The sequence below is a fragment of the Typopeltis vanoorti genome, chromosome 15 (genome assembly GCF_054136105.1).
Source record: "Typopeltis vanoorti isolate ZY-2024b chromosome 15, IOZ_Tvanoo_1.0, whole genome shotgun sequence".
NCBI classification, from domain to species: domain Eukaryota; kingdom Metazoa; phylum Arthropoda; class Arachnida; order Uropygi; family Thelyphonidae; genus Typopeltis; species Typopeltis vanoorti.
The window spans coordinates 118,173,500-118,199,447 of record NC_143563.1 but is presented as its reverse complement, the minus strand read 5'-3'; the positions used below and the strand labels follow the sequence as shown (position 1 = coordinate 118,199,447).

Below are 25,948 nucleotides of genomic sequence, written 5' to 3'. Positions count from 1 at the left end.
CCAAAGCTATTCAAATTCAACCTATCATGCCATATATGAGGGGTGATTAAAGAGACTTGTTATAAAACCAGAAATAAGCTAGTAAGTATATTTACAAAAAATGACAGTAGTATTCAAATAAAGAAAATGAAATTGTAGCAGTAATAGAGCAAATTTGCCCAAAAATTATTGGAATAAGCAAGACATTATTAGATGAGGATGATAGGAATAGAAATGCATGGATATGATGATTTTTTGTGAAGACAGACAGGACAAAAAAAAAGAAGAGGAGTACTGTTTATGACCGCAGAGGAGCAAAAACAGCAACAGCAGCTGTTTTGAAGCAGAATGTTGTAAGGTGGTGATGGTAAATGGAATGAAATATATAGTTAGGTGTTTCTATATACCTGGTAATGTGGAGGACCGTGAGAAAGAAATGTATAGGCATATTGTCTTAGCTAATAAAAAAGGAGTGATCATTATAGATGATTTTAATTATGGTCATATAGACTGGAATGAAGAGACAATATCTGAGTACAAAGAGAATAAATCTCTGGACTACCCTTAGGCAGTATATAACAATGGGTACATGGGATCTGATATTTTATTATCTCATCGGAGGAGATTATTATAAATAAGGTGTTAAATCTCACTCCATCTAGTGAATGTGATCATTAAGTGATTATTTGTATATGTTGGCCAGCCAGATGTTAGCAGATCAAATTAGGTGGGCATGAAATGGATGAATAAAGAAGTGATGCATGTAGTTTGGAAGATGGCACTATGAATGCAGCACAAGATGAGTGGCAGTAATAGTCATTTGCATGAGTAGTGCAAAGAGTACTGAGATTGATTGATTACACAGTCCAACACAATCTTTGCTGACTTTTATATGAGACTTGTTTTTTTACTAATTTGGGTGCGCTGATTTCAAATATCAAACCCATTTTTCTCTATAATGTCAGGTTTTTCCTCTATGGCATTTTCTTTTTGCTAATTTGTAAGTTTTTGATAGTTTTAAGGAAGCAGTACTATTTAGAGGATCAAAAAAAATCGATTTTTTAATATTATTTTCTGAAAGTATGTACTTTTAAAAATCTGTTCCTAACTTTTTATCGAGAAATTCGAAAAATTCCCGAAGATATAGCCTGTTATTCAAAGCGGTGCGCGGATCAGAATCGGAGCGCTCACTGCTCTCGCTTGTTAGTAACCGAATAAATGCGTAAGACCCTGCAACTGCACGTACTGGCACTTTGAATGCGAGAGAGGTCGATAATTAGATACATAACTACTTAACAATATTCATTAAAAATAAAAGAATATTTATATAAAAAAATAACAATTTTACTTACACATGAGTTTCAGGGAATAAATTTTTGTTTGTAGCAATTTCTGCTGTGTGTTCTGTTTTGGCAATCCCTTTGAATACTCCAACAGTAGTCTGCCATCATGTGAGAATACCATCTTCCTTGGTACCGATCTTCCATAGTTTTTAAGTCTTGATAAAATCTTTCACCTTGTTCATCGCTTACAGCACCTAAATTCTCGGGAAATCTATCAAGATGACTGAATAGGAAATGAAGCTTTATGCTCATGTTGCAACCTAGCCGCTGGAAATTTTCAAGCATTGTTTCCACTAGATCTTTGTAATTGCACGTTTTTTTGTTTCCAAGAAAATTATTCGCAACCATCGTAAATGAAGTCCAGGCCTCTTTCTCAATTTCGTTCATAGAGTTGATGAAATTTGGGTCTCTCATTAAAGTTCTAATTTGCGGTCCATCAAATACACTGGCTTTAATTTTTTCATAACTAAGTCGTGGAAATTTTTCACATATGTATTGGAAACAGTCACCTTGTAAATCTAAAGCTTTAACATACTGTTTCATAAGACCTAGTTTGATGTGTAGAGGTGGAAAAATGATTTTTTCTCTGTCGATTAAAGGTTGATTTATAACATTCTGTTTTCCAACATTTAAGGATATTCTAAGAGGCCAATGTTTCTGACTCCAGTGTTGGTTTCTAGCTCGACTATCCCAGAAGCATAGAAAACACGGTAACTTTGTATATCCTCTTTGAAAGCCAAGTAAAAAGTTCACCATTTTAAGATCCACACAGATGATCCAGTTATGGTCTGTATATTTTAATAACTTCAGAACCTTTTTAATGTCCTCATATGTTTCCTTTAAGTGGACTGAATAGCCAATAGGAATTGAGCCATATACATTCCCATTGTGTAGTAAGACACACTTGAGACTTCTGCTTGAACTGTTGATAAATAAATGCCACTCATTTGGATGATATTGTACAACACTCATTTCAGTTAGTAAACCTGACACATTGTTACAGTAAACAAACCCACACTTGTGGTTAAAATATTGTACAAGATTACTTTCCCTGCTACGATAAAAAGTTATCTTCGTATCTTGCTCCAGTAAGTTTTTTTTCATTTAATCTTGAGGCTAACAATTCCGATGATTCCTTTGATAGGCCCAAGTCTCTTACTAAGTTATTCAATTCCGCTTGAGTAAAAAGTTGTGGTCCAGAACTAGAAATTAAATTTTCATTGTCGAAATCAACATCCTTGTCTTGCTCCTCAAAAACATCTGGCATATCCCGATCATGCTCGTTCTCAAGTAAAGTAAGTCCTTTATAAATTGGCACGGCTATTTCATTGGAACGAGCAACTGGGAGAATTGCTGAGTCGAGATTTGGATACACAATTTTTTTCTTATTCTTCTTCTTATAACCAGAAGTCTGAACTAAACAAAAATAGCAATCATCTACGTGATTTTTTGGTTCACACCAAATCATTGGAATGCCAAAAGCTAATTTTTGCCTTTTTCCCTTGCTCCACTGTCGTAAATTTTCTACACGACTTACACACTTTATTTGGAGCCCATGAATTGTCCTGATCTGCAAGTTTTACGTCAAAGTATGCAAAGTACACTTTCTTAACGAAATCAGTGATATTTGTCCTTTGACTGGGAACAGTAAAGCTGCCACAAATGTAGCAGAAGGAATCTACACTATTGACACATTTTCGAGTAGTAGACATGATGTATTTTCTTCACTGCCGACTAACATGCAATTAACAAGACAAAAAAAACCAGAGACTTTATTGAAATGTTATAAGCGCTCATCATACTTTCACGATCGATTAACGATTGACTGATTTCGATCGTTCTTTGTCCGCTATGATGCATATAGCATTCATTTGTTTTAGGCAGTTGTCATCGCCTACTTTTCATCACCTAAATATATTAGGTCGGTTATCGGCCTCTCTCGCATTCAAAGCGCCAGTACGTGCCGTGGCAGGTTCTTACGCATTTATTCGTTTACTAACAAGCGAGAGCGGTGAGCGCTCTGATTCTGATCTGCGCACCGCTTTGAATAATAGGCTATATCTTTGGGAATTTTTCGAATTTCTCGATAAAAAGTCAGGAACAGATTTTTAAAAATACATACTTTCATGAAATAATATTAAAAAATCGATTTTTTTGATCCTCTAAATAGTACTGCCTCCTTAAAACTATCAAAAACTTACAAATTAGCAAAAAGAAAATGCCATAGAGGAAAAACCTGATGTGATAGAGAAAAATGGGTTTGATGTTTGAAATCAGCGCACCCAAATTAGTAAAAAACAAGTGTCAGATCATAATCAGCAGAAAAAAATTTTTTTTTTGTTGGCCAGTATTATTGAAGGGTGATACTGGTTGGAGAAAGGAATAAAATGATAACTACTCAGAAGATATAGTAGAGATGTTAAATCAGCAGTTCATAAAAGTATAAAAGAACTGCTAGATGGCATAGTATCAATAAGCAACTATGAAATAGTCTCCTGATTTCAACAATTTTTAAGGTGGTTAATTGCAAATTAGTAAGTAAATTTTAGTTGTGTTGTGTGCTTTAACAACTACCCTACAAGACAATATAACTGATAATTGTGTGCCTCTAATATTATCCTAACAGTGTATGAAAAATATATCAAAACCCGAGGACTGCCAACAACCGCCATTACCTTCTGACCTGTGTACAAGGGAAAGTCGAACAAAGAGCTAAAGGATTAACATACTGCTATCTTAGGAAATGGCGATACGCTGCAAAGTATGCAAGGAAATAGCCATTGATAATAAGACTATTATAAAGTGTGTAAACTCTAACTGACAGCAACTATCATTTTTACTGCACAGGACTAAGTGAAAGTCAGTATAAAAAATTATCAAAAGACAGAAAGCAGGACTGGAAATGCATTCCATGCAAATTTAGGGAACAACCAAGCTTACATCAGTCAAGTCCTTTGTTCCAAAGAGATATGCCTTCCAGTGCTGACCAGCACTCACAGGCATATGAATCACTCAGCCCTGACACCAGTCCAGCATTGTCCATTGCCAATTTAACAAGTGTGATCTGCGACTTAAAGAAGGAGCTAAGTGAACTGAGAACATCTGCTGAATATACATCTGTGAAAATAGACGAGTTTCTATACACGATAATTGGGCTAATAGTAGAAATGAAAGAACTTAAAACTAAAAATATAAAACTGGAAAATTCTAATTTACAGTTGTGGCGAACACTTAAATTAATTAATCACACTGTTGATGATCTCAGTCAATAAGCCATAAATAGAAATTTGAAATAGTAGGTGTCCCTCAAGAGTCCCATGAATGAGTGTATGAAATAATAAAAAAAGATTTCACAAAAAAATTCAAGTGGATTTTAATGAGAAGGACAAGAACTCCATAATGCACAAAAAACAAGCTGAAACTTATTATTATAAAAGTCAGGTCTAAGGAGACGAGAGATAGATGGCTTGAAGTAAACAAGAACATAAAGTACATAATAAGTACTAGAGATATAAGTAGTAATTTTAAAGTAGGCAAAATATACTTAAATGAACATTTCACTGCAAACATGAAGCATCTACTGTATGCAGCAAAAAAATATAAACAGGATAAAGAATATAAGTATCTCTGGATCAAGGACAGTAAACTCTTCATGAGAAAAGATGACACATCGTATATATGGAGGATAAAGTGCGAAGATGACTTCCAAAAACTTTAAAAATAATGAAAGAATCCCTGATTACTTTACGACGGATAATAAGAACATGGATATTAGTATAACTGCTTTTGAAAATTGTATAATTGCAATGACAGACCAGAATTAGGAAGATTTTTATATTTCAATAATGAGCCTATTCTAAAAATATTGCATTTAAACATTAGAAGTGTAAGAGATAAAATCGAACATCTAGAACTAATATTAAATGACCTAGATTATAATATAGATATTTTAAGTATATTATTTCTGGGAAAACTCCCATATTACTCCTCTTAATAAACTATTATAATTACGTACCTACGTGCCTACCCTCCACACACTCAGTATTTTTCGGACATCGCAGAAAGAAGAAAAGCCACAACACCCAGAAAAAGGTATGTGTAAATTTCTCTTCCTTATGCTACATATACTTTTTGGTAAATTTACATCTACAATGCCCTAATAATCCGTGAATAAATAGCCAATGCCATTTAAACAGGGGCACTCCTAAACTGAAGCAGGCTAAATAGCCGTAATTATAATAGATATTTTAATACTAACAGAAATATTGATAAAGGGGCATAAGGCTAACCTATACTGTTTAGAAGGGTTCAAAAAATACTATTACTGTAGGGATTATAACAGATCTGGGGAATTAATGCTCATTGCATGAAGGCATTTAAATATTGAACACATCAGCGGTACAAAAATGGAAACAGACGAGAGTGTTAACATTTACTTAGAGAACTACAATTACTACATAATGGCTATTTATAGATCTCGCTCTTATACGCCTTACGACTTTACACAAGAACTGGACACCATACTACATGACATCGATTATGATAATGTTATCATAATTGGTGAACATAAATATCGATCTGCTAAGCAACAGCCGTTATTCTCTCAATTTCACAGATTTATTAGCCATATATGGCTTTGAGCAACATGTAAATGTCCCGACGAGGGATTTCAGTGGCTGCTTTGTGTTTGTATCTGTTTGTAAGAACACAAAGTCCAACTACAGTCAACACAGCAGTGTTAAAACAGCCAATCATAGATCATTTCCAATAGCCATAAGAATCTATCTACAGCATCCAGTATCTAAAATAAACTAGTGTGCTAAAACCTAAATTACCGTATTTTTCCGTGTATAAGGCAATAGTTTTTTCTAAAATTTTTAGACCAAAAATTGGGGGTCATCTTATACATGGGGGTAACCGGTTCAGAGACCCATGGTTGCTGTGGTGAAACTGCCAGTACATTGTCTCCACGAACAGGCTTCAGCCAATCACTAGCCTTTGTTAACTCTGTTGATTGACATCATTAACGGCTTATTCTGAATAAACCGATCAGAACTCTGAAAGCATTCATACATCTGCAACTCATTGGCAGAGTAAATTAATGCATTAACAATATTTTGGCAGTATTAACAATACCACAAACACTTTTATCAACAAAGATGTTTTATTAACGCTTATATTTCACTGATTTTCAACTCAGCATCATCAGAGCACAACACACATGTAAACGCGACAGTGATTGAGTGAAACAATATAATTGCAAAAGACAAAAGATCTAAAGTCCTATTTTTTGGCGCTCTCTAACGGGGGAAAAAAAAAAAAAAAGAACAGTTATCCAGGAGTTTTTCTTAGGATAACTGTCTCCCAAATTTTTGGCAAATTAATGCAACCATATTTGTTAAGGTTGGGAGAATTCTTCAAAGCCATTGCTGACTCAAAAAATAATCTTTCAGATCTATAACGACTCCTAAATAGCACATTCGTTTTCCTCCATCTAATCCTGTGTGAAGGAGTGTCCAAAGCGTGGTCTGCCAGTCCCGAATTGCCATAGTAATAGTAGCGAATGTATGTTTCATGTTCTTCCAGGCGGATGTTCACTGATCTTCCTGTTTGCCCATAATATGCCAAGTCACACTCACATGGAACTTCATACACTCCTGGGTGTGCTAAAGGGTGAAGTTTATCCATAGGCAAGCGGATCAGAGTTGCCAGCTTGACATGAGGTTTGAAGGTGGTGCGAAGGCCATGTTCCAACAATACTTTAGCTATCTTTTCCGATGTACCTCTGATATAGGGAATAGAAATGGTCATGTTGTATTCCTGTGTATTAAGGGAGGGCAGAGTAATGGGCCTATGTAGTATTTTATCTATTTTGTAGGGATTGTAGCCATTGGCTAAGAACGTATGGCGCAGGTATTGGAGTTCAGTGGTCAGAGCTGTATCGTTGGAACAAATGGCTCTGGCTCTGTGTGTAAGTGTTTTTAAAATGCCGTACTGTTGGACTGGATGATGATGTGATTGTTTATGTAGGTATCTTCCTGTGTGTGTGTGTAGGCTTTCTGTAAATAGAAAACAATAGTGATCCATCTGAAAGGCAGGTGACTAATGTGTCAAGAAATGGTAAACAGTTATTTGATTCTTTTTCTACTGTGAAGTGAACTTCACAGTAGAAACTTGTTTGTGTATTTTAGGAGCACCATATATTCTGGGTGCTTTAACGTGCATGGGTTTGAGTTTTTTGACAATTTCTTTAGGCCAGGAAGTGATTTCGTTCAGTAACTTGCACACCTTATTCTTTTGTGAGTTGGTGGGATCTCGATCTATGATTTGATATGTAGACTGGTCTTGGAGCAGTGCATGCACTGCTCCAAGACCAGTCTACATTTGATACATTTGATATGTATCAAATGTAGACTGGACTATATTTGATATGTAGACTGGTCTTGGAGCATGCACTGCTCCAAGACCAGTCTACATTTGATACATTTGATATGTATCAAATATAGACTGGACTATGTTTGATATGTAGACTGGTCTTGGAGCATGCACTGCTCCAAGACCAGTCTACATATCAAATCATAGATCCCACCAACTCACAAAAGAATAAGGTGTGCAAGTTACTGAACAAAATCACTTCCTGGCCTAAAGAAATTGTCAAAAAACTCAAACCCATGCACGTTAAAGCACCCAGAATATATGGTGCTCCTAAAATACACAAACAAGGTACACCTTTGCGTCCTATTGTAGATAGTATAAACAGTCCTACATATAAACTAGCTAAACATTTAGCAAAATTACTAACCACTTACACAAACAATTCTCTCTCTTTTGTTAAAAATTCTACCCACCTAAAAAGTATTTTAGAAAACCACATCCTAAATAGTTCAGACCTAATGGTGAGTTTTGATATCACCTCATTATTCACTAATGTACCACTGATTGAAACACTTAACTTACTAAATTCACAATTTTCCCCAGATATATTTCAGCTATTTAAATTCACAGTACAGGCAGGTTATTTTACATGGAAAGGGAAAATATACAAACAATTAGATGGGACAGCTATGGGTTCACCCCTTTATCCCCCCTTAGCCAACTTCTACATTGAACATCTGGAAAAATTAGCTATCAACACAGCCACTCTCAAACCTAGTCTCTGGCTATGCTATGTTGAAGATGTGTTTGCTATTTGGCCACATGGCCCAGACACATTGAATACATTTTTAGTGCATCTAAATAGCCAGCACCTTAAAATCCACTTTACCATAGAACTAGAAGCTAATGACTGCCTGCCCTTCTTGGACACACTGATCACACGTCTTCCAGAAGGTTCCTTATCATTTTCGGTAGAAATGATAAGAAACCCACACATACAGGGAGATACTTACACAAACAATCACACCATCACCCTTCTCAGCAATATGGTATCTTAAAAACACTAACCCATACAGCTAGAGCAATCTGTTCCAATGACATTGCTCTCACTGCTGAACTTTCTCACCCACATCAAACCTTCTTAATCAGTGGTTATAATACCCACAAAATAGATAACATACTAAATGCTACCCATAAATCCCCTCTATCTACCACAGAAGACTACAACAAAACCATCACCATCCCATACATTAAAGGCACATCTGAAAAGATATCTAGGGTGCTTAACAAACACCAACTACGCACAGTATTTAAACCTTATATAAAATTAGCAACTCTCATCCATTCACCTAAGGACAAATGCACTCCTTTATCACATCCAGGTGTCTATGAAGTGCCCTGTTCTTGCCATCAAGCCTACTAGGGACAGACAGGAAGAAATGTGGACATCCGCCTCAGTGAACACAAAAAATATATCCGACACTTTCGCTATGGTCGGATACCTCTTTGGATACCTCTACACACAGGATCAATTGGAAAGAAACAAAAGTAATGCACAGAAGCTTCTACAAGTCAGAGAGGTTGTCCCTGGAATCAACAGAAGCCTTAAAACATACTCGAAACCTTAACAAGTATGGCTGTATAAATCTACCAAAGATTGGGGAGACAGTCATCCTAAGACCAAATTAATATTTTTTAATTTATATTTTTTCAATTTGAATTTTTTTTTTAACTACTATTTCAAAACTTTGATTTTTTTTTTTTTTTTTTTTTTTAACCTAGATGGCGCCATATTAGGACTTTAGTCTTGTGTTGCACGCTGCAATCACTTATACTAGCCCCCACTGTTACACCGGATTGTGGTTGTCTTACATTTGTAACAAATTTTGTGTTGTGTGCTCTGAAGATGCTGGATATAATACCAGCGAAATATTAGCTTTAAGTTAATAAATAGTTATTTTCTTAACCATCTGTGTTCTTATTATACTGTGAAACCTATTACAACATGTCTGATGAACACATAAGCCTATCCATGCGTATGGTTGTGATGTGTTCATGCCAGGAGAAGCTTGATGTCAGAGTGATTCCAAGAAGAGAAATCTCATCTTGTCTGGAAACCTGAGTGTGGCCAAAAATAATACTGGAAGAAAATGGTTCTTTTTGTAAGAAATAAGACAGGAACAATTCATAATGGTTGCTTCCCAAAGCATGAAATAAGTATGCAGTCTGTTCTTAAGGCAGCAGCACAGAGTTTTGCATGTTTCAAGCCTTAGATGACAGAGTTAAATCTACTGCAGTGCAAAATCATTATTTGATCTCAGTAAACCATATATCTATGTGTCAATGACATGAAAAGCAAGACCCGAACACCCTGAATTAAATAATATAAGAATCATATTGTCATCTGATGTATATAAAGAAACCACCATCTAGAAAATAATTGATTATTATCATCCTTCTGCCAGACTATAGTTTGATGTTAAGGGAATTTCCATACCCTACCTTAAAAGGGCTTCTGAACAAATAGAACAGATACTTTGAAACCAGCTTGAAGGTACCTTCTTTCCTGCCATCTGCTATCAATGAACTGCAATCACTATCCTTACTCAGTGTTTATCAAGTATCCTATTCATGTCAACTTTTCTACGTTGGACACACTGGCTAATATCAGAATCGAAGAACATCAAGATTACATAAGATTTTTGAATCAGATGGTGCAGTTTTCCTCTAATCACATATTGATCTAGTTCTTACATGATTAGAGGAAAATGGAGGAATAATAGTGGCCAGTTCAGTAGAGCAACACTCATAAAAGTACCTATAAAGAAAAGACATTATGCAGAAATAGAGGGTAACCTACCTTATATCATCTATAACAGGGGTTCTCAACCTTTTCCAGTGGCGTACCACTATATTTAATTCAAGAGATTAGATGTACCAGTAAGCAAATCTGTTTTCGTACCACCCGGCAGTGGCTCACGTACCACCAGTGGTACATGTACCATAGGTTGAGAATCCCTGATCTATAAGATAGGTTAGCCTCTGGTGCACCACCCTAAATGTGCAAACAGTATGTCTAAGATTGGTTGAATTTGAGATTTAGCAAGACTGAAGTGGAGTTTTTTTTTTTTATTTGTTTTAGTTTTTTTTTTCTTACTCCCACACAGGAGAGGTAGAAGGACCTATAGTAAATTAATGTGTGTGGGAATGAAAAGAATACCAAGATTTTAAAAAGCTTAGGATGTAATATATGTATGGTAGGATAAGAGAATGTAAAAGTCAGGCAAGAGGGGAAAACATATCCAGAATGGATGCTAGAACATTATCAAAAGGAAAGGAGGGGGTGAAGTAGAATCTTTCTTCTGGGTAACTAGACTCTGTTTTGATAGCATTGAAATTCATCACATTATCTTCACACTTAAGAATAATGAGATCAGTGTTTAAGACACATTCTTGAAACTTCTATCATTTGAATACTGCATGATTTCTTGAATGAAGAAGAGGAGGAATGAAAATTACTGTAATCATCAAAACAATTATTAGAATTTGAAGTTACAGAGAGAGAATTTCATTGATGTATAGTAGGAAGAGCATTGTTGAAAGTATAGAAAATCCTTCGGTACTTCAGTATTTATGTCACAATCTGATGAGAGGAACAGTCTGCTATGTCTTTCAATGAATGACCAGAGAGGACTGGCAATCCAGGCACAATTGGATGCCAATCATTCTGCAGCCTGTGTCTGAAGGTCAGTAAGGTTAGCAAGGAGGTCTGCTGTAGAACATTGGCAAAATACCTACTTGTGATCACTAATTAATGGATGGGTCTCCAGATAGCGAAGAAACTAGTTTATGACATTCTTTATTGCTTTTGAGAGTTCTGATTTGAAGAAAATAGTTAGATGGCTGACTTAGAGTTCCCTGTTTTTAGGAACAGCCTGGAGACTTGTTTCCATACTGTTGATTAGATGCCAGGTGAATATGATAATTTTTATAAGCAGTAACAAGATAAGTGGTGTTAATTCTGGAGTACAAGTTGTGAGGACTGGAGGGATATCTGAACTAAGAGACTTGTTAGAATCAAGACTAATGAAAATTTTTCTTATGTCCTGGCAAAAGAAGTATGCAGTGACAAATTCATAGAATTGCATGAGATGATTTGCATTTGTCATCTATACACAACAATTGGAGGAAAAGACTCATGTTAAGAGGTCTGCTTACCTTGGCACTATTGATGTGAAAGAGGCGGAAACCAGAAGTTATTCCAAATAATTGCAGCTTTATCGAGGAGCTAGAAGGCTTGTCTGGCAGTTTAGCAGGAGACAAGTTTATTGCATTGTGCAGTAAGCTTGCACAATATCCCTTATGAAGTCTTCATGTAAGCTAAATAAGAAGCTGGAGGTTTTGACTTGGGCCATTAAACATATACCATATTTTTATCTTGGACTGCAAAGGCATATGCTCCTCCATGTGAGCCACATGTTTGTGGTGGAAGGAACCTCCTAGTAATGGTGGCCCTTTTCATCCTTGTTTTTTTCCTCTGCTTTACTTCCCATATATTCTTTGCTGTACTAATCCTGAGTCTTTTTTTAATATCCTGTCTTCCAAATTACTGGGATCCAACACCTTGTCTCCATGTTTTCTATACAGTGCGACCTGTGGACATCCAGAAGGAAGATCCTGACTCTACTTTGGCCTCTGCTTCAGGAAAACAGGTTTCCCTTGGTACTCTGGCCGAAATCAGTCAGCTAGTGGGTTTACCTGCATAGAACAAAGGTATCGCAGTAAGTCTCCTTCCCAATGGTTCAAAGAATCCTGTGAAATGCTGAAACATCATCCAGATCTGAACACGAATGATGGATTAATTATTCCTAGAATTTGGAGGACCCATTTTCAACCCATATAGCATCCAGAACAATCCCAACCAGAAGAAAACCCTAATATGGAAGGACTTCAGAAATTGTTTAATATAGTTCTGCTGTATTTTTTTTTATCATCTGTATATTAGTTTGAAAAGGTTATTTTGTGAATTAATTTTTAATGGTTTTCTTTTTTTCTCTCACCAGTGGTCACGCTAGGATAAATGATTAACAAGCATTTAGATTCATCTTACTTTTGCATAGTGTAGTGTTGTTTAGCTTGTGTCTTGTACATATGTATGTATGTATATTTTCCTGATGATGACCTCAGTACAGAGGTCAAAACGTCGAATGTTACTTTCTTAATTATAAGTAAAATAATTATTCTAACACGTGTGTTGTGTCTCCATAAATTCTTCACTATGAATTCTAACCACTGTGTAACCTTAAAAGAAAGAATGTCTTGTGAAGTTTAAATGTTATCCTCATGTTAAGTGCATACATTCAGACCACTCTCCTTCACCAGTTTGTCCAAAATGACACAGATTACAAGAATAAGAAACTTAGTAGATTCCAGATATTGGAGGAAATTTATCTGCAAGAGATAAATTTGAAAATAAGTTCATATACATTAATTTTTTAATTGATTTAAAAGTATTAAGTACTGTTAAACTTATTTTTTAAATACTAGCTGTGTGTGTTCAGAAATACCTTTAACAAAGAGAATTCATTTTTAGTCCAAGTAGAGAAAGAGAGTGAGTATGTGTGAGCTTTTCAACACTTATTATTATCTTTATGACCTCCATGGAGTCACAAAAATAATCATGGGAGGTCAACACTAGTCAATAGAAAGGCTATCATAACACTCCTTTAACTCATCCACCATTTACACTTTCACCACCCTGTCAGATAATGCATTCCATTCTCTTACCACTCTCCTTTCAAAAAACTTACTTCTTATTCTTTTACTCACCCTTTTGTAACTTCCAGGTATGACTCCTTGTTCCTTCCTCTCATTCCTCCATATGAAAAATCTCCTCACTGTTAATATAATACTGTCCCCCCCCCTTTGTCTTCTATGTCTACATGCCCTCAATCTGTCCTCATAATCAACATTGTACAATCCTAATATATTTTTGTTATCCATCTCTGCATCCTCTCCAAAGTTACTTCATATCTTTCAAATCCCAGTGACCAGATCTGAGCACGGAAGTCCAGGTGTAGTTTAATCAAAGCTTTACATAATGGGACCACTGCACTTTTATTTCTCATGCTCAATATCCTCCTCAATTGCCACAATTCTCTGAAATGTCTTCACAACCTTTGAATATGTGCTCTGAACATCATATTTCTATCTACAATCACCCCAGATCCCTTGCCTCCTCCAATTCTTTCATATAACTTCAATTTATTATTATTATTATATGGACAACTCATGGAATCCTTAGATTCACTGAAGGAGGACCTAAACATCATGTTAAGCACTGTCCAACATTTGCATAGTATCTGTCATACTTCACTTTGAACTCCACAGTCATGGCACTCACAACAGACTATAGCAACTTATTCCACTCATTCACTACTCTCTAAGCAAAAAATCTAGTCCTAGCATCCCTGCTAACTACACTCTTCCCAGTTTCCAAAGATGGTCCCTAGTTCTCCCACCACCAGTCCTGTTCTGAAAAATTTTCTCTGTATTAATCTTGTAAAATCCCTTCAATAATTTGTATGTCTCAATCATATCACCCCTTTTCTACCTGTCAACTAGTTTCTGTAATCCACAAATCTTCAACCTATTCTCATAAAGTTCATTCCATAGACCTGCTATCATCTTGGTCACCTGTCTCAGGATCCTCTCTGCCTTCTCCCTCATCCCCAAGAAACCCAGATGACTAGATCTGTGCATAGTAGTCAATACAGGGTCTTATCATGACTCTATAAAGAAGTGTTATAACCTGCTTGTCTCTGCTTGTCAGAGTATTCTTCAGTAACCAAGTAATCCGATGAGCCACTTTAGCCACTTTTGAAATATATCCTCTAAGTTTGAACTCTGTATCCACTAGTACTCCCAAATCCCTTGCTTCGGCTTCCTGGAGTACAGTTCCATCAATGTGGTACACTGCTGTAATCTTTTCACCCCAAAATGTGTAACCTTACACTTTGCCACATTAAACTGACATCCATACTCCTTTGCCAAGACGGCCAGTCTATCCAAATCATCCTGCAAAAATTTTGCATCATCATCAAACAACTGAATAGTTCCTCTCAGATCCTTTCCTGTATCAAATTAAATGTACAAATGAAATAGTAATGGCCAAGAACAAGAATCCTATGGCACGCCACTAGTCATATACCTTCTACTAGACTCTACTTCTGAATAAACCATTCTGGTATGTTTCCATCAATCACCCTCTTATCCACTTCACCAACTATTGATCCCCATGTGCTTCAATTTATTATTAGAATTCCATGTAATATCCTGTCAAAAGCCTTTGCAAAGTCCAGCAGTATCGCTGTAAACCCATTGCCTTTATCCAACAGCAGTCACTGTATTATAAAAAGTGAACAAGTTACTTAGGCACAACCTCCCTTTCACAAAACTGTGTTGCCCCCCCCCCCATATAGTATCTCATTTCTATCTATCCATTCCTGTATTTTGCTCTTGACTATGACTCCTGATATACTGATCAGTTGTTAATTTGCTACATCAGTCTTGAAGCCTCCTTTATGCAGTGGAACTATTTTATCCCTCTTTCCACCTCCTTGAAACTAACCCAGAGCACTTAGATTAAACAATGTGATTAACGGCACCTTCTTGTAAAGCTCAAGCTGATATACCATATATGTTAATACGGTAAGGTTCTGTAATATGCAGTGTGCACCTCCAGTTCATATACCTGAGTTTCCATATTAGCCTTTGCCTCTCATGTTACTGCAATATCTCCATCTGGATTATACCTTATGAGGTTAGAAATATACCACTGGGTTGGTGTTCTTGCTGCTGATAACTTTTTTGTTGAAGTAAAATATATTATGAGCTCTGTTTAGTAATGTCTTGATCACACATACTTTCCAGAAAAATGTTTTCTTTCTATATACTTAGCTGTCTGATCTACTTCTTTGTAGCTAATAAAAACTTTTTTTAGAGTATTTAATGTCAAGCTATCTCAATAGTTACTTTGATAAGTATAGATATGTTATTATTTTTTAATCTTTTAGAGTTCATATGCCATCAGTGAGTTACTTGAGACTTGATGGTAGCATCCCTCCGGGCATGAGGCATTCTGTAGTTCATCGATTTAATAATGATCCTTCTATTGATGTATTACTACTGACTACACAAGTGGGAGGTCTTGGTCTTAATCTCACTGGTGCTGATACTGTGATTTTTGTTGAACATGACTGGAATCCAATGAAAGATCTTCAGGTAAATGGCAAATTCTTATTCCACAGTATTATTATTGTTGTTATTATTACTCTCAATTTATTTTTATTATTATGGGTATTTTTACTTGATATCTGTATTTAAAAAAAAAAAAAACCCACAAAAGTTTGTTAGCTGTTCCTAATATGGTGAGATTTCTCCACACAAATGTAAGCATATATAATTGACATATACACTCTTTGTGTGGCTTTAACTGCTTTGACATAATCCTAAGTAATAATCACTTTTGCCTGCTTTGATTCATTTCTTTCATATTTACTGTTCTGAGTTCTGTTTTTTTTTTTTTTTTTTTTTTTTTTTTTTTTTTTTTTTTTTCTGAGAGGAAGGGAAGCTTCCTCTCAATGCTGAAATTTAAAAATTTTTATTTTAAAAAATATTCTCTGCTTAATACTTATGTAACTTGGGATGAGTTGCTTTTTCACCATCATTTCATAATTTGCTCTCATCAAATATATGTCAGGAATAATCCATCAGATTCCTGAGAGATTCTGGACTTTCTAGAATGTTTTTTTTTCCCCTTACTTTATTTCCTTACTGTCCTCCCTTCTTCCAAACATCATGCACCTAAATCTGTGTACGTAATCCAAATATACTTTTAATTTTATATGATAAGATTTACTTTCTCCTCATTAGCTAGTGTGATTTTTATTACAGATCCTATTATTTAACTTTCTACTTTCTTGCTTTCTGACACTTATCAATAGTGCTTAATTAATACCATTGGAATTGCCAAGTGGATTATTAGCTAGTTTTTCTTTTTGTCAGTCAATAAGACAAATTAATATTGGTAATATTGTTATGGTCATAATTTAACTGAAAAAAATTAATGAGATTGAGTGAGAGACAAAATTCAAAATTATCATCTTTATTTAGTAACAAGTAATATTAGTTGGGTGGTACAGTGTGTATGTGTGTAAAACGTTTGTTTTGCAAGATATTCAAATTAGCATTATAAATAAAACCTATAATCTAAGGGAAAAGGCCCACAAACTTTACATCAGAAATTTAAAAAAAAAAAATGCACAAAATTTCTTCTCTTCAAGATCACTCGATTTGATGAGACTAAGAAACAACATCAGTTAACTCCAAACTTAATAAGTACCATTTCTTCCTCTCTCAACAGTGATCAATGAAATCTAATTAACTTATTATTATTATATGATGCCTCCATAGAGTCCAAAGACTCATCGAGACAGGGCACCTGCTCTACAACTCTCTGTCTCCACCACTTAATATGCGCCAGCTACAGTGAACCACCACTACCATCATCATCTATACCAATGCCATCTACTACCCACTACCACTAGTATTTTTTATTTGTAAATTATGTGTGTTCTCAAAGCCGATTTGTCTGTATGTGGGATGAAAAACCCCAGTTTCCTGGCGAAAAAACCTTGCTACCTCAATATGAGATTGGCTAACTTACCTTCAACTGAAAAAACCAATTGAAGGGTGCAACGTACCATCGTTCTTTCAATTGCGCTGTGGAGGTGCTAAATTATACCCGTTTTTCATTGAAAAATAAATAAATAAAAATTATGCAGAACATTTTCTTGAGTAAGAACATATTTCTTTTTTTCTTTTCTGTTTCTTTGGAACACAAGGATGAAGTTCCTTTTTTGTTTTTGGAAACTTCTTCCTTGTCCTTGAGCACCAAAATATTCATCTCTTACATGTTAAAAATATTTAACTAGAACAACTTTGTTGCTCATTACATCTAAAGGGAACTGTCTGCTATTTCATAAGAAATAGCAGACAGTTCCCTTTAGATGTAATGAGAAATTAAATAATTCCTTTTTTAGCAATTTTATACCGACTTCAATCTAGCTTCCTTGGAAAGAAATTTCATTCATTAATTGGGAAAAACTGTTTGTTTCTTTCTTAGCAGTGTTTTTCCTTTATACTATATTTCTTCCCTAAACTGCCAACTTCCATAATGTATTCCATTCTAATCAATAGATGTTCTTTATCTCACTATATCAAACTTCCTATTCAGAAGTGAATTTTGTGCAAGTGTACTACTTCCTGGCACAGCAAAATAACTTGGCTGCATTCATAGTGGTGAAAATTAAAGTAAAATCATTGCTTGTTGTGAAAACAACTTTTGTTTAATGCTATGAAAACTTTGCTGGAAGATTCAGTATTTTCTTCTCTTTATGTGTTTCGAGAGATTGTTGGTACTGGAGTTTTCTTGGCTGTCCTCACTCCACTGGAATATAACAAGGAGATCAGTATTTAAGACTTTCAATATGGAAGATCTTATACCTGGATATTTGGGAACTATAAGCATTTCAGGATTTGTGAAATGTAAACAAGCAGTGGATTGTACTGTCATCAGCAAATTATGGATAGGATTTGGAGACACTCTGTTTGAGTGGTGAGGAAATCTGAAGAAAGAAGTCCATTCAACCTGACACATAGTGAACAACTAAAGAGAAAATAAACAATCCAGTTGCAGTAAGAGGTAAATCATAAGATAATAGTTTGGTATATATGCCTTTCTGTCAGACCCAATGAAATGTCATAGAAATATCAAGAGTGATCCTATAAGTTTCTCCAAACCTTTCATTCTTGCAATATATTGTTCTGTCAGAAAGATAGTTGCAGCAAGCTATTGACTATCTTTTCTCCATTTTAGAAAGGATTGATGTGTTTTGAACAGAAGGTTGTTCAGTTTTGCTGCAAATTTAGTCTCTTCTCCCCCCCCCCCCCCCCCGACTTGATACTAAGACTAGGACAAACGATCCCAATTGTCACAAAGTTCTTGGGACCATATTTGATTTACAAATAAAAATCTAACATTTCCATCGCATGTGGTGCTTACGAGATAAGTGCTAGAGAGCATTGAACAGCCTTTGCACTCTTCTGCCTCATGAGGTAGAAGAGTGCAAAGGATTGTTATTTGCTCCATCGTTATTTGCTCCATCTTCTTGAACACTTATCCACTCATGATGTAATAATACCAGAATATACCAGCAATTGTACTTTTGACTCACTTGATGCATGGAAACAATGCACAATTCGAACAAGAGGACTCTCCATCCTGCATATTAACATCAGAAGTATTCGAAAACATTGATTAATGTTATAGGCTTATCTGAAGAATTACACTAGTGTTATTGATATATTGATCCTAACGGGGGTATCCATTACTAACGATGAAGCAATTGCCTTCCAAGTTCCAGGCTTTCAACAACATACATCCTGCCAACAAACAAAAAAGGGGGGAGGGGTATTAATATTTACCGAACATAAATTAATATCAAAAGAAACCGTTTATAAGTTCGCGCATGCTGAAATCCTTTGTATCAAAATCATTAATACTACCAATTGACAAGTATCCCTTAATACTAAAGGCAATATCATCATCATATGTTCACTGGCATCCATAGATGCCATATGGTCATTCCGGTGCTCAGTGATGTGCCACACTAGGCCTTACTATTCAGTCCTGTTGTATGCTTTTCTGGAGGATTCAACTCTCTGAAGATCAGTCACTCCACACACACACCATCCAACCATTCAACCATCCATCTCATTGATGGTAATATCCCTTCCTCTTTTTCCAGGAATTTCACCTTCTATTACTGTTCTGAGAAGTCCTCCCTACATCCTTGCAGTGTGTCCAAAATATTTTAACTTTCATATCATTTTCATATATACTTTCAGTATATGATATTCTCAACAGCCTTCTGTGACACCACATCTCAAAAGCAGATATCCTTTTTTTATCTGACTTCTTTAGGTTCAATGTCTCACATTCATTAGTTGCTGTTGGAAAAACAACTGCATCCAAAATCCTCAATTTGCTTCCCATGGAGATAGATGCATCCTTCCAGATTTTAGTCAAGTCTCTGACTATTGTTTTATCCATTTCTAATCTTCTTCTGATGTCTTCTGAACAGCAATTCTTCACATTAATAATGGATCCCAGGTACTCAAACTTACTGACTTCCTCATTTCTTTCTCCATTAAGGTACACTTGTTTCTCAAGAGAGCTTCCCTGTTTGCCCGTGGGTGGTCTGAAAAGTTCTTGGCCTCAACCATAAATGGCAACACTGTCAGCAAGATTTTTTTTTCTAAGTTGATACATCTGTCACAAGCATCGATGTGAAATTGCAAGTCATTCTATCAAGTAGTTTTTTTTATACAGCTGTCAGAACCCAAAGTGTTGTCTGTATCCCTTGAAGTGGATAAAGTTACATATCGTGCGGTCATAAAATTCTTTGTAAAAGAAGGTTTAACGCCAAAAGAAATTCATTCGAAGTTCATAAAAGTTTATGGGTACTCTTCTCCTTCGTTTTCGCCAATTAAGAAATGGGCTGCCGAGTTTAAATGTGGCCGTACCAGCCCTGTAGATGATTCACGTGAAGGATGTCCAAAAAGTGTAACACCATAAATCATTGATCAGTACATGATATGGTATTGGATGACCAGTGAGTCATACATATGTTCACCGGGCATCTATAGATGTCATATGGTCACTCCGATGCTTGGTGATGTGCATCACCAGCCCTCGCCATGTAGTCCTGTTGTTTGCTTTTCTGGTGGCCTCAACTCTGAAGATCAGTCACTCCACACACACCATCCATCCATCCATCTCATTGATGGTCTACCCCTTCCTCTTTTTCCAGGAACTTTATCTTCTATTACTGTTCTGAGAAGTCCCACTTCCATCCTCTCTATGTGTCTAAAATATTTTAACTTTCTTCTGTCAATATCCTTAATGAGCCTTAAAGTTCAACTGTTCTTTTCTAACATTTATTTGTATGCCTTTCAGTATATGATATCCTCAACAGCCTTCTGTAACACCACATCTCAAAAGCAGATGTCCATTTCTTATCTGACTTCTTTAGGTTCCAAGTCTCACATCCATAAGTCGCTGTTGGAAAAACAACTGCATCCAAAGTGCGTGAAATTGCTGAGACTATAGGCATTTAGAGAATGTGTAGAACATATTTTACTTGAAGAATTGCAAATGAAAAAGCTTTGCTCAAGATGGGTGCCATGCAGATTCAAAAACGTACTCGCATGAAAATCTCTGAACAGTGCTTGGTGCGTTTTAACAAGAATAAAACTGATTTTGTGAGTCAATTTATTACTATGGATGAGACTTGGATTCACTAGTACAGACCAGTTTATGAATTATCTTGAAAAGGGTAAAATGATAACCAGGGAATATTATTCTGATCTTTTAACCAGACTAGATGAAAAAATTCTTGAGAAAAGACCCAGTTTGCAGAAGAAAAAAATCATCTTTCATCAGGACAATGTGCCTGTCCACAAAGGTGTTTTGGCAATGGAAAAATTAAGGGATCTGCACTATGAATTGTTGGAACATCCACCCTATTCCCCAGGTTTGGCTTCCTCTAACTTCTATCTCTTCCTAAAACTAAAAATCTTCCTCGTTAGTCAGCATTTTTCTTTGAATCAAGAGGTGATTGCAGCTGCAGAGGGGTATTTTGCAGATCTTACTGAGAACCACTACAGGGATGGGATAATGGCACTGGAGCTTCGCTGGAATAAATGTATTAGTCTTAAGGGAGATTATGTTGAAAAGTAAAAATAATTCTGAAATTATAAATTTGTTTTTTCATTGTTAGGCCGAGAACTTTTCAGACCACCTACATATTTCCTTTGAGAACCATAATCTTTGTCTTGTTAGGATTTAGTTGAAGTCTTCTCTTATTACTGATCTTGCTAACTTTATCAAGAATTTGTTCTTGTCATTACAGATGAGTACAGTATCATCAGCTTACTGATCAATCTACCACCTATCCTAATTCCTGTCTTGAGTTTTTCCAATGCTTCACATGTGATGTCCTTCGTATATATACTAAACAAGTGAGAAGAAAGTAAATATCCTTGCCTAGATTCTTTTCCAACCTGAAGTCAGTCAGTTAATTCAATACCTGTTGGATTAACTGACTGACTGACTTGAGATAGCCTTCCCGTGCCCTTCCGCCAGTAGTGTGACCCTTGTGGCATGTTGCTGGTGCTTCAGACACAAGAAGCCCCAAAGATGTAACTCGTAACATGAAGATAATGTCTCAAACCAGGCATTCAAAGGTACCAGGCCTCCTGAACCACTTGCAGCAACAATGATAAATATACAACTCAAAAAACTCAATGCCAGCTTGATCGTCTCCCATAATAACAAGATCGCATTGCTTGTTTGGGAGGAGGGCAAGCTTCAAAAAATAAGTTACAGTCCCCTAAACAACACTCTCTCAGTATTTGTTCCTTAAACATAGACTATCTAAATCCAAAGCTGAAGTCATCGGAAAAATAGCCAAAGACAAAACAAATGACGTCCTAGCTCTCCAGGAAATCAACGTGCCTGACACAGCTCTCAATAGACTACAGATCTCAGGCCTAATTCTTGTGTCTTATAACTGCCATACCAAGCATGGTCTCAAGGACATAACGCAGCATGTGCCTGAAACAGAATGCTCCATAGGTATTAACATTCAAAATACTACTATCTACAACGTCTACAAACCACCATCGTAATCCTGGCCAGACCAGATGGACCGGCTGTTACCTCACCCTGCTATTGGTGACTTAAACTCTCATCACACCATGTGGGGATATTCCGCTAACAACCAAAATGGTGATTATCTGGTTAACTGGATGGATACATATAACCTGTATTTGATCTACTACGCCAAGCAAGAAGGCACAGATGGAACAGAACCTACATCCCCGATCTGTGTATAGTCCTAAAGATTCTGAAGACCAGCCCTCTGCTAAAAACCAGAACCATCCTCAACAGATTCAGCCAGCATTGTCCTACACTAATAGAGACAGACACGTCAATCCCAGTCATTAGTGGAACATTAATCGCTAGATGGAACCTTCGGAGATCCAACTGGAATGTATTTGAGAAGCTAATTGAGCAAATCGTTACAGCAATACCATCCATCCCTAATTGCTATCTCAGATTGATCAAACTAATCAAAACTGCAGCCAAAGCCTCTAATTCCTAGAGGCTACAGAAAACAATACATACCATTCTGGAGTAGGGATACCGAGGAACTTTTAGCCAAATGTGAAAAAACTGAAGACCCAAAACTACTGCTAAGGATCTCAAAGCAATGCTCGACAAAATCAGAAAGGAAAGATGGATCCCAACCATCCATGAACTTGACTTCACCAAATCTAGCCGGAAAAGCTGGTCACTTCTGAGAAAATTGGGGTGGGGGGTCAGAAAAACAACATACAAACCACCAGAGATAACTCCTGATCAAATGGCTAATCATTTACTGGAAACCTCCAAGAGGTACAGGAAGCCTTAAAACTCGCCTGCAGCCTTGCCATTCAACCAAAGAATGGAAAGGCTGCAGGAGTGGATGGTATCCTCCTGGAGTTTCTAAAAAATCTCTGCCAGCGAGGTCAAACATGGCTGGCTGCCCATTTTTCTCAAAAATTGTAACTGGAAAACTACCAAAACTGTGGTAGGAAGCCAAAATAATTGCTATGCCCAAACTAGGAAAAGATCCAAATAATGTCAAAAATCTATGACCTATCTCTTTGCTTTGCTCCACCTTTAAGCTCTTTTGATAGAAATCTCCTTAAAAGAATTTCACCACTCATCGAAATATCACTCCCGATTGAACAAGCTGGCTTCAGGCCATGAAAAAGCTGCTGTGACCAGGTCCTGGCCATGACAACACAGGGCCAGTTCTTGTGAAGCAGGCTTCCAGATGAAACTTAAATCCAGAGTCACTTTCCTTGATCTTACATCAGCTTATGATGCAGTCTGGATATCAGGGGGCCACCTCCGAAAGCTAAGCAATATCATGAGGTGCAAAACAACTTTCCAGCTTTTTGAATCCATTCTCTCCAACAGAAAGATCTGGGTGCATATTGGCAGAAAAAAGAGCAGGCCCAGATTCTTCCACAACAGTCTTCCACAGGGCTCTGTGTTATCTCCTTTACTCTTTAAGATCTACATGTCTAACTTACCACATACCAGCTCAAGGAAATATACAGGGTGTTCGGGATAAATTTGACATATTTATAATTAATTATATTTTTCCGTAAGTTACATGTATTAACACACACTTCTCTTCATTTAAAAGTTTGGACCCTTCTTCATTCATATACAAGATGTCAGAAAGGATGGATAGCTGGAACCCACCTGAATCATGGAAGAGAATAACTTGTATCATGGTGATTCGTGCCCGCCATCAAAATAACGATATTACGACTGCTGCCCAATGCTCCCTGAATACAGTAAAAACAATCAGGCATGAACTAGAGACTTGCAATGGTGACTACGAGGATGTAGCAAGAAGAAAGATCCCTAGCAGACGATCTGATTGCGTTCGTACAGCAGAATTCCTCGCAAATCTGCAGGAACAGGTGTTGAAGAACCCTGGCATTGGAATTCGGGCTTTGTTAGTGGAGTTGCTAACTGTAGTCAAGCCCTGGATAACAAGGGTAGGCAATGGTAGGCCGTATGTATGGCAGCAGGATTCGGCCCCTTGCCACACCTCTGGGAAAAGTCAAAAATGGTTGTCTGAAAATTTCTACGACTTCACCAGTCCAAATGTTTGGCCTCCAAACTCCCCAGACCTTAACCCCATGGATTATTTTGTATGGGGCGCAGTTGAAAAAGACACCAATTGCACTTCCAGTAATACAAAAGCCCAGTTAATGGATAAAATTAAAACAGTTTTTGCGGCCCTTCCCAGGGAGACTGTAGCATCAGCTTGTTCGAGGTTCCGAAGCAGAATTGAAGCTGTGATCGATGCTAATGGTGGTTATTTTGAGTAAATCTTGTTGATAGTATTGTAATTAACTCTGCCTGTAATGTTTTTTTGTCAATTCATTAAATTTAATAGATACAAAGAAGATTTTCTTTTTCCTTACAAAACTGTCAAATTTATCCCGAACACCCTGTATATGTGCCGATAATCTCACGATCCTACACCAGTCTACCTCCATTGCCAACCTGGAAACAACCTTGAACACAGACCTGAACATCCTGGAGGTGTACTTCAAGCAGTGGTACCTGAAGCCAAATCCAACAAAAACTGCATTCACAGCATTCCACCTGAATAATGCAGAGGCAAATCGACACCTCAACCTCTCTTTCTGTGACAAAATGGTAGAACATGAGCCCCCACCCGAAATACCTTGCAGTGAGCCTGGACAGAAGCCTAACCTATAAAAGGCACATCACCAACCTGTCCAACAAAATTAAAACGAGAAATAATATCATTTCATGGCTTGCTAGAACAACCTGGGTTTGTGGTGCTGATGTCTTAAAGGTTATCTGCACTAGCCCTCACATTCTCTGCAGCAGAATACTGTGCCCCTGTCTGGGAAAGAAGTACGTGCAGTAACATTATGAACACCCAGCTAATGTACCATATGCACAATTAGTGGAACATTGAGAAGGATCCCCTCAATCCTGGCTGCCTGTCCTATCTAACATTGCTCTACCAAATATACATAGAAGACAAACCTCGATTAAAGTATTTAATAAAGCAATGAGCACCCCCCCCCCTTCTGCACCAGACTCTCATAAATCCTAGTCTTCACCTAAAATCAAGACACCCTTTCTGGTCCATGGACAAACTCTCTTCAGCTGCCTTACCATCAACACCTGACATGTGGAGAAAACACTTGTCCAAACAATCTTCCAACAAATGGTTTCCTAGTTGAAGATCCCTGTGCTCTGCAGCCTGGTTTTGCCTTTCCTAGGAAGATTTGATCATCTATCAACATTATCAGAACTAACCAGGGCAGATGTGGCTACCTACTACATAAATGGAGACTGTCAGACCACCCTTATTATGACTTTTCCCCTTTGGCCCAGCTGATCACTCATATTGTGAATGACTGCCCAAGGCACTAATTTCATGGTGGCAGCCTCCAGGACATCCACGAGCTGACAGATCAGGCCAATTGGCTTTCTTGTCTGGACATTGACCTGTAGC

General features: G+C 36.8%; 1 protein-coding gene across 1 annotated transcript in view; it reads left to right on the top strand.

The window, feature by feature from the left end:
• Positions 1 to 25,948, top strand: part of Hel89B (histone acetyltransferase 1) — an 863,997-nt gene that overhangs the window by 759,137 nt on the left and 78,912 nt on the right. Inside the window, exon 36 of the mRNA XM_090405810.1 lies at positions 15,773 to 15,980. Within this exon, the coding sequence (XP_090261936.1) occupies positions 15,773 to 15,980 (208 nt within the window). The remainder of the gene's footprint in view (positions 1 to 15,772; positions 15,981 to 25,948) is intronic.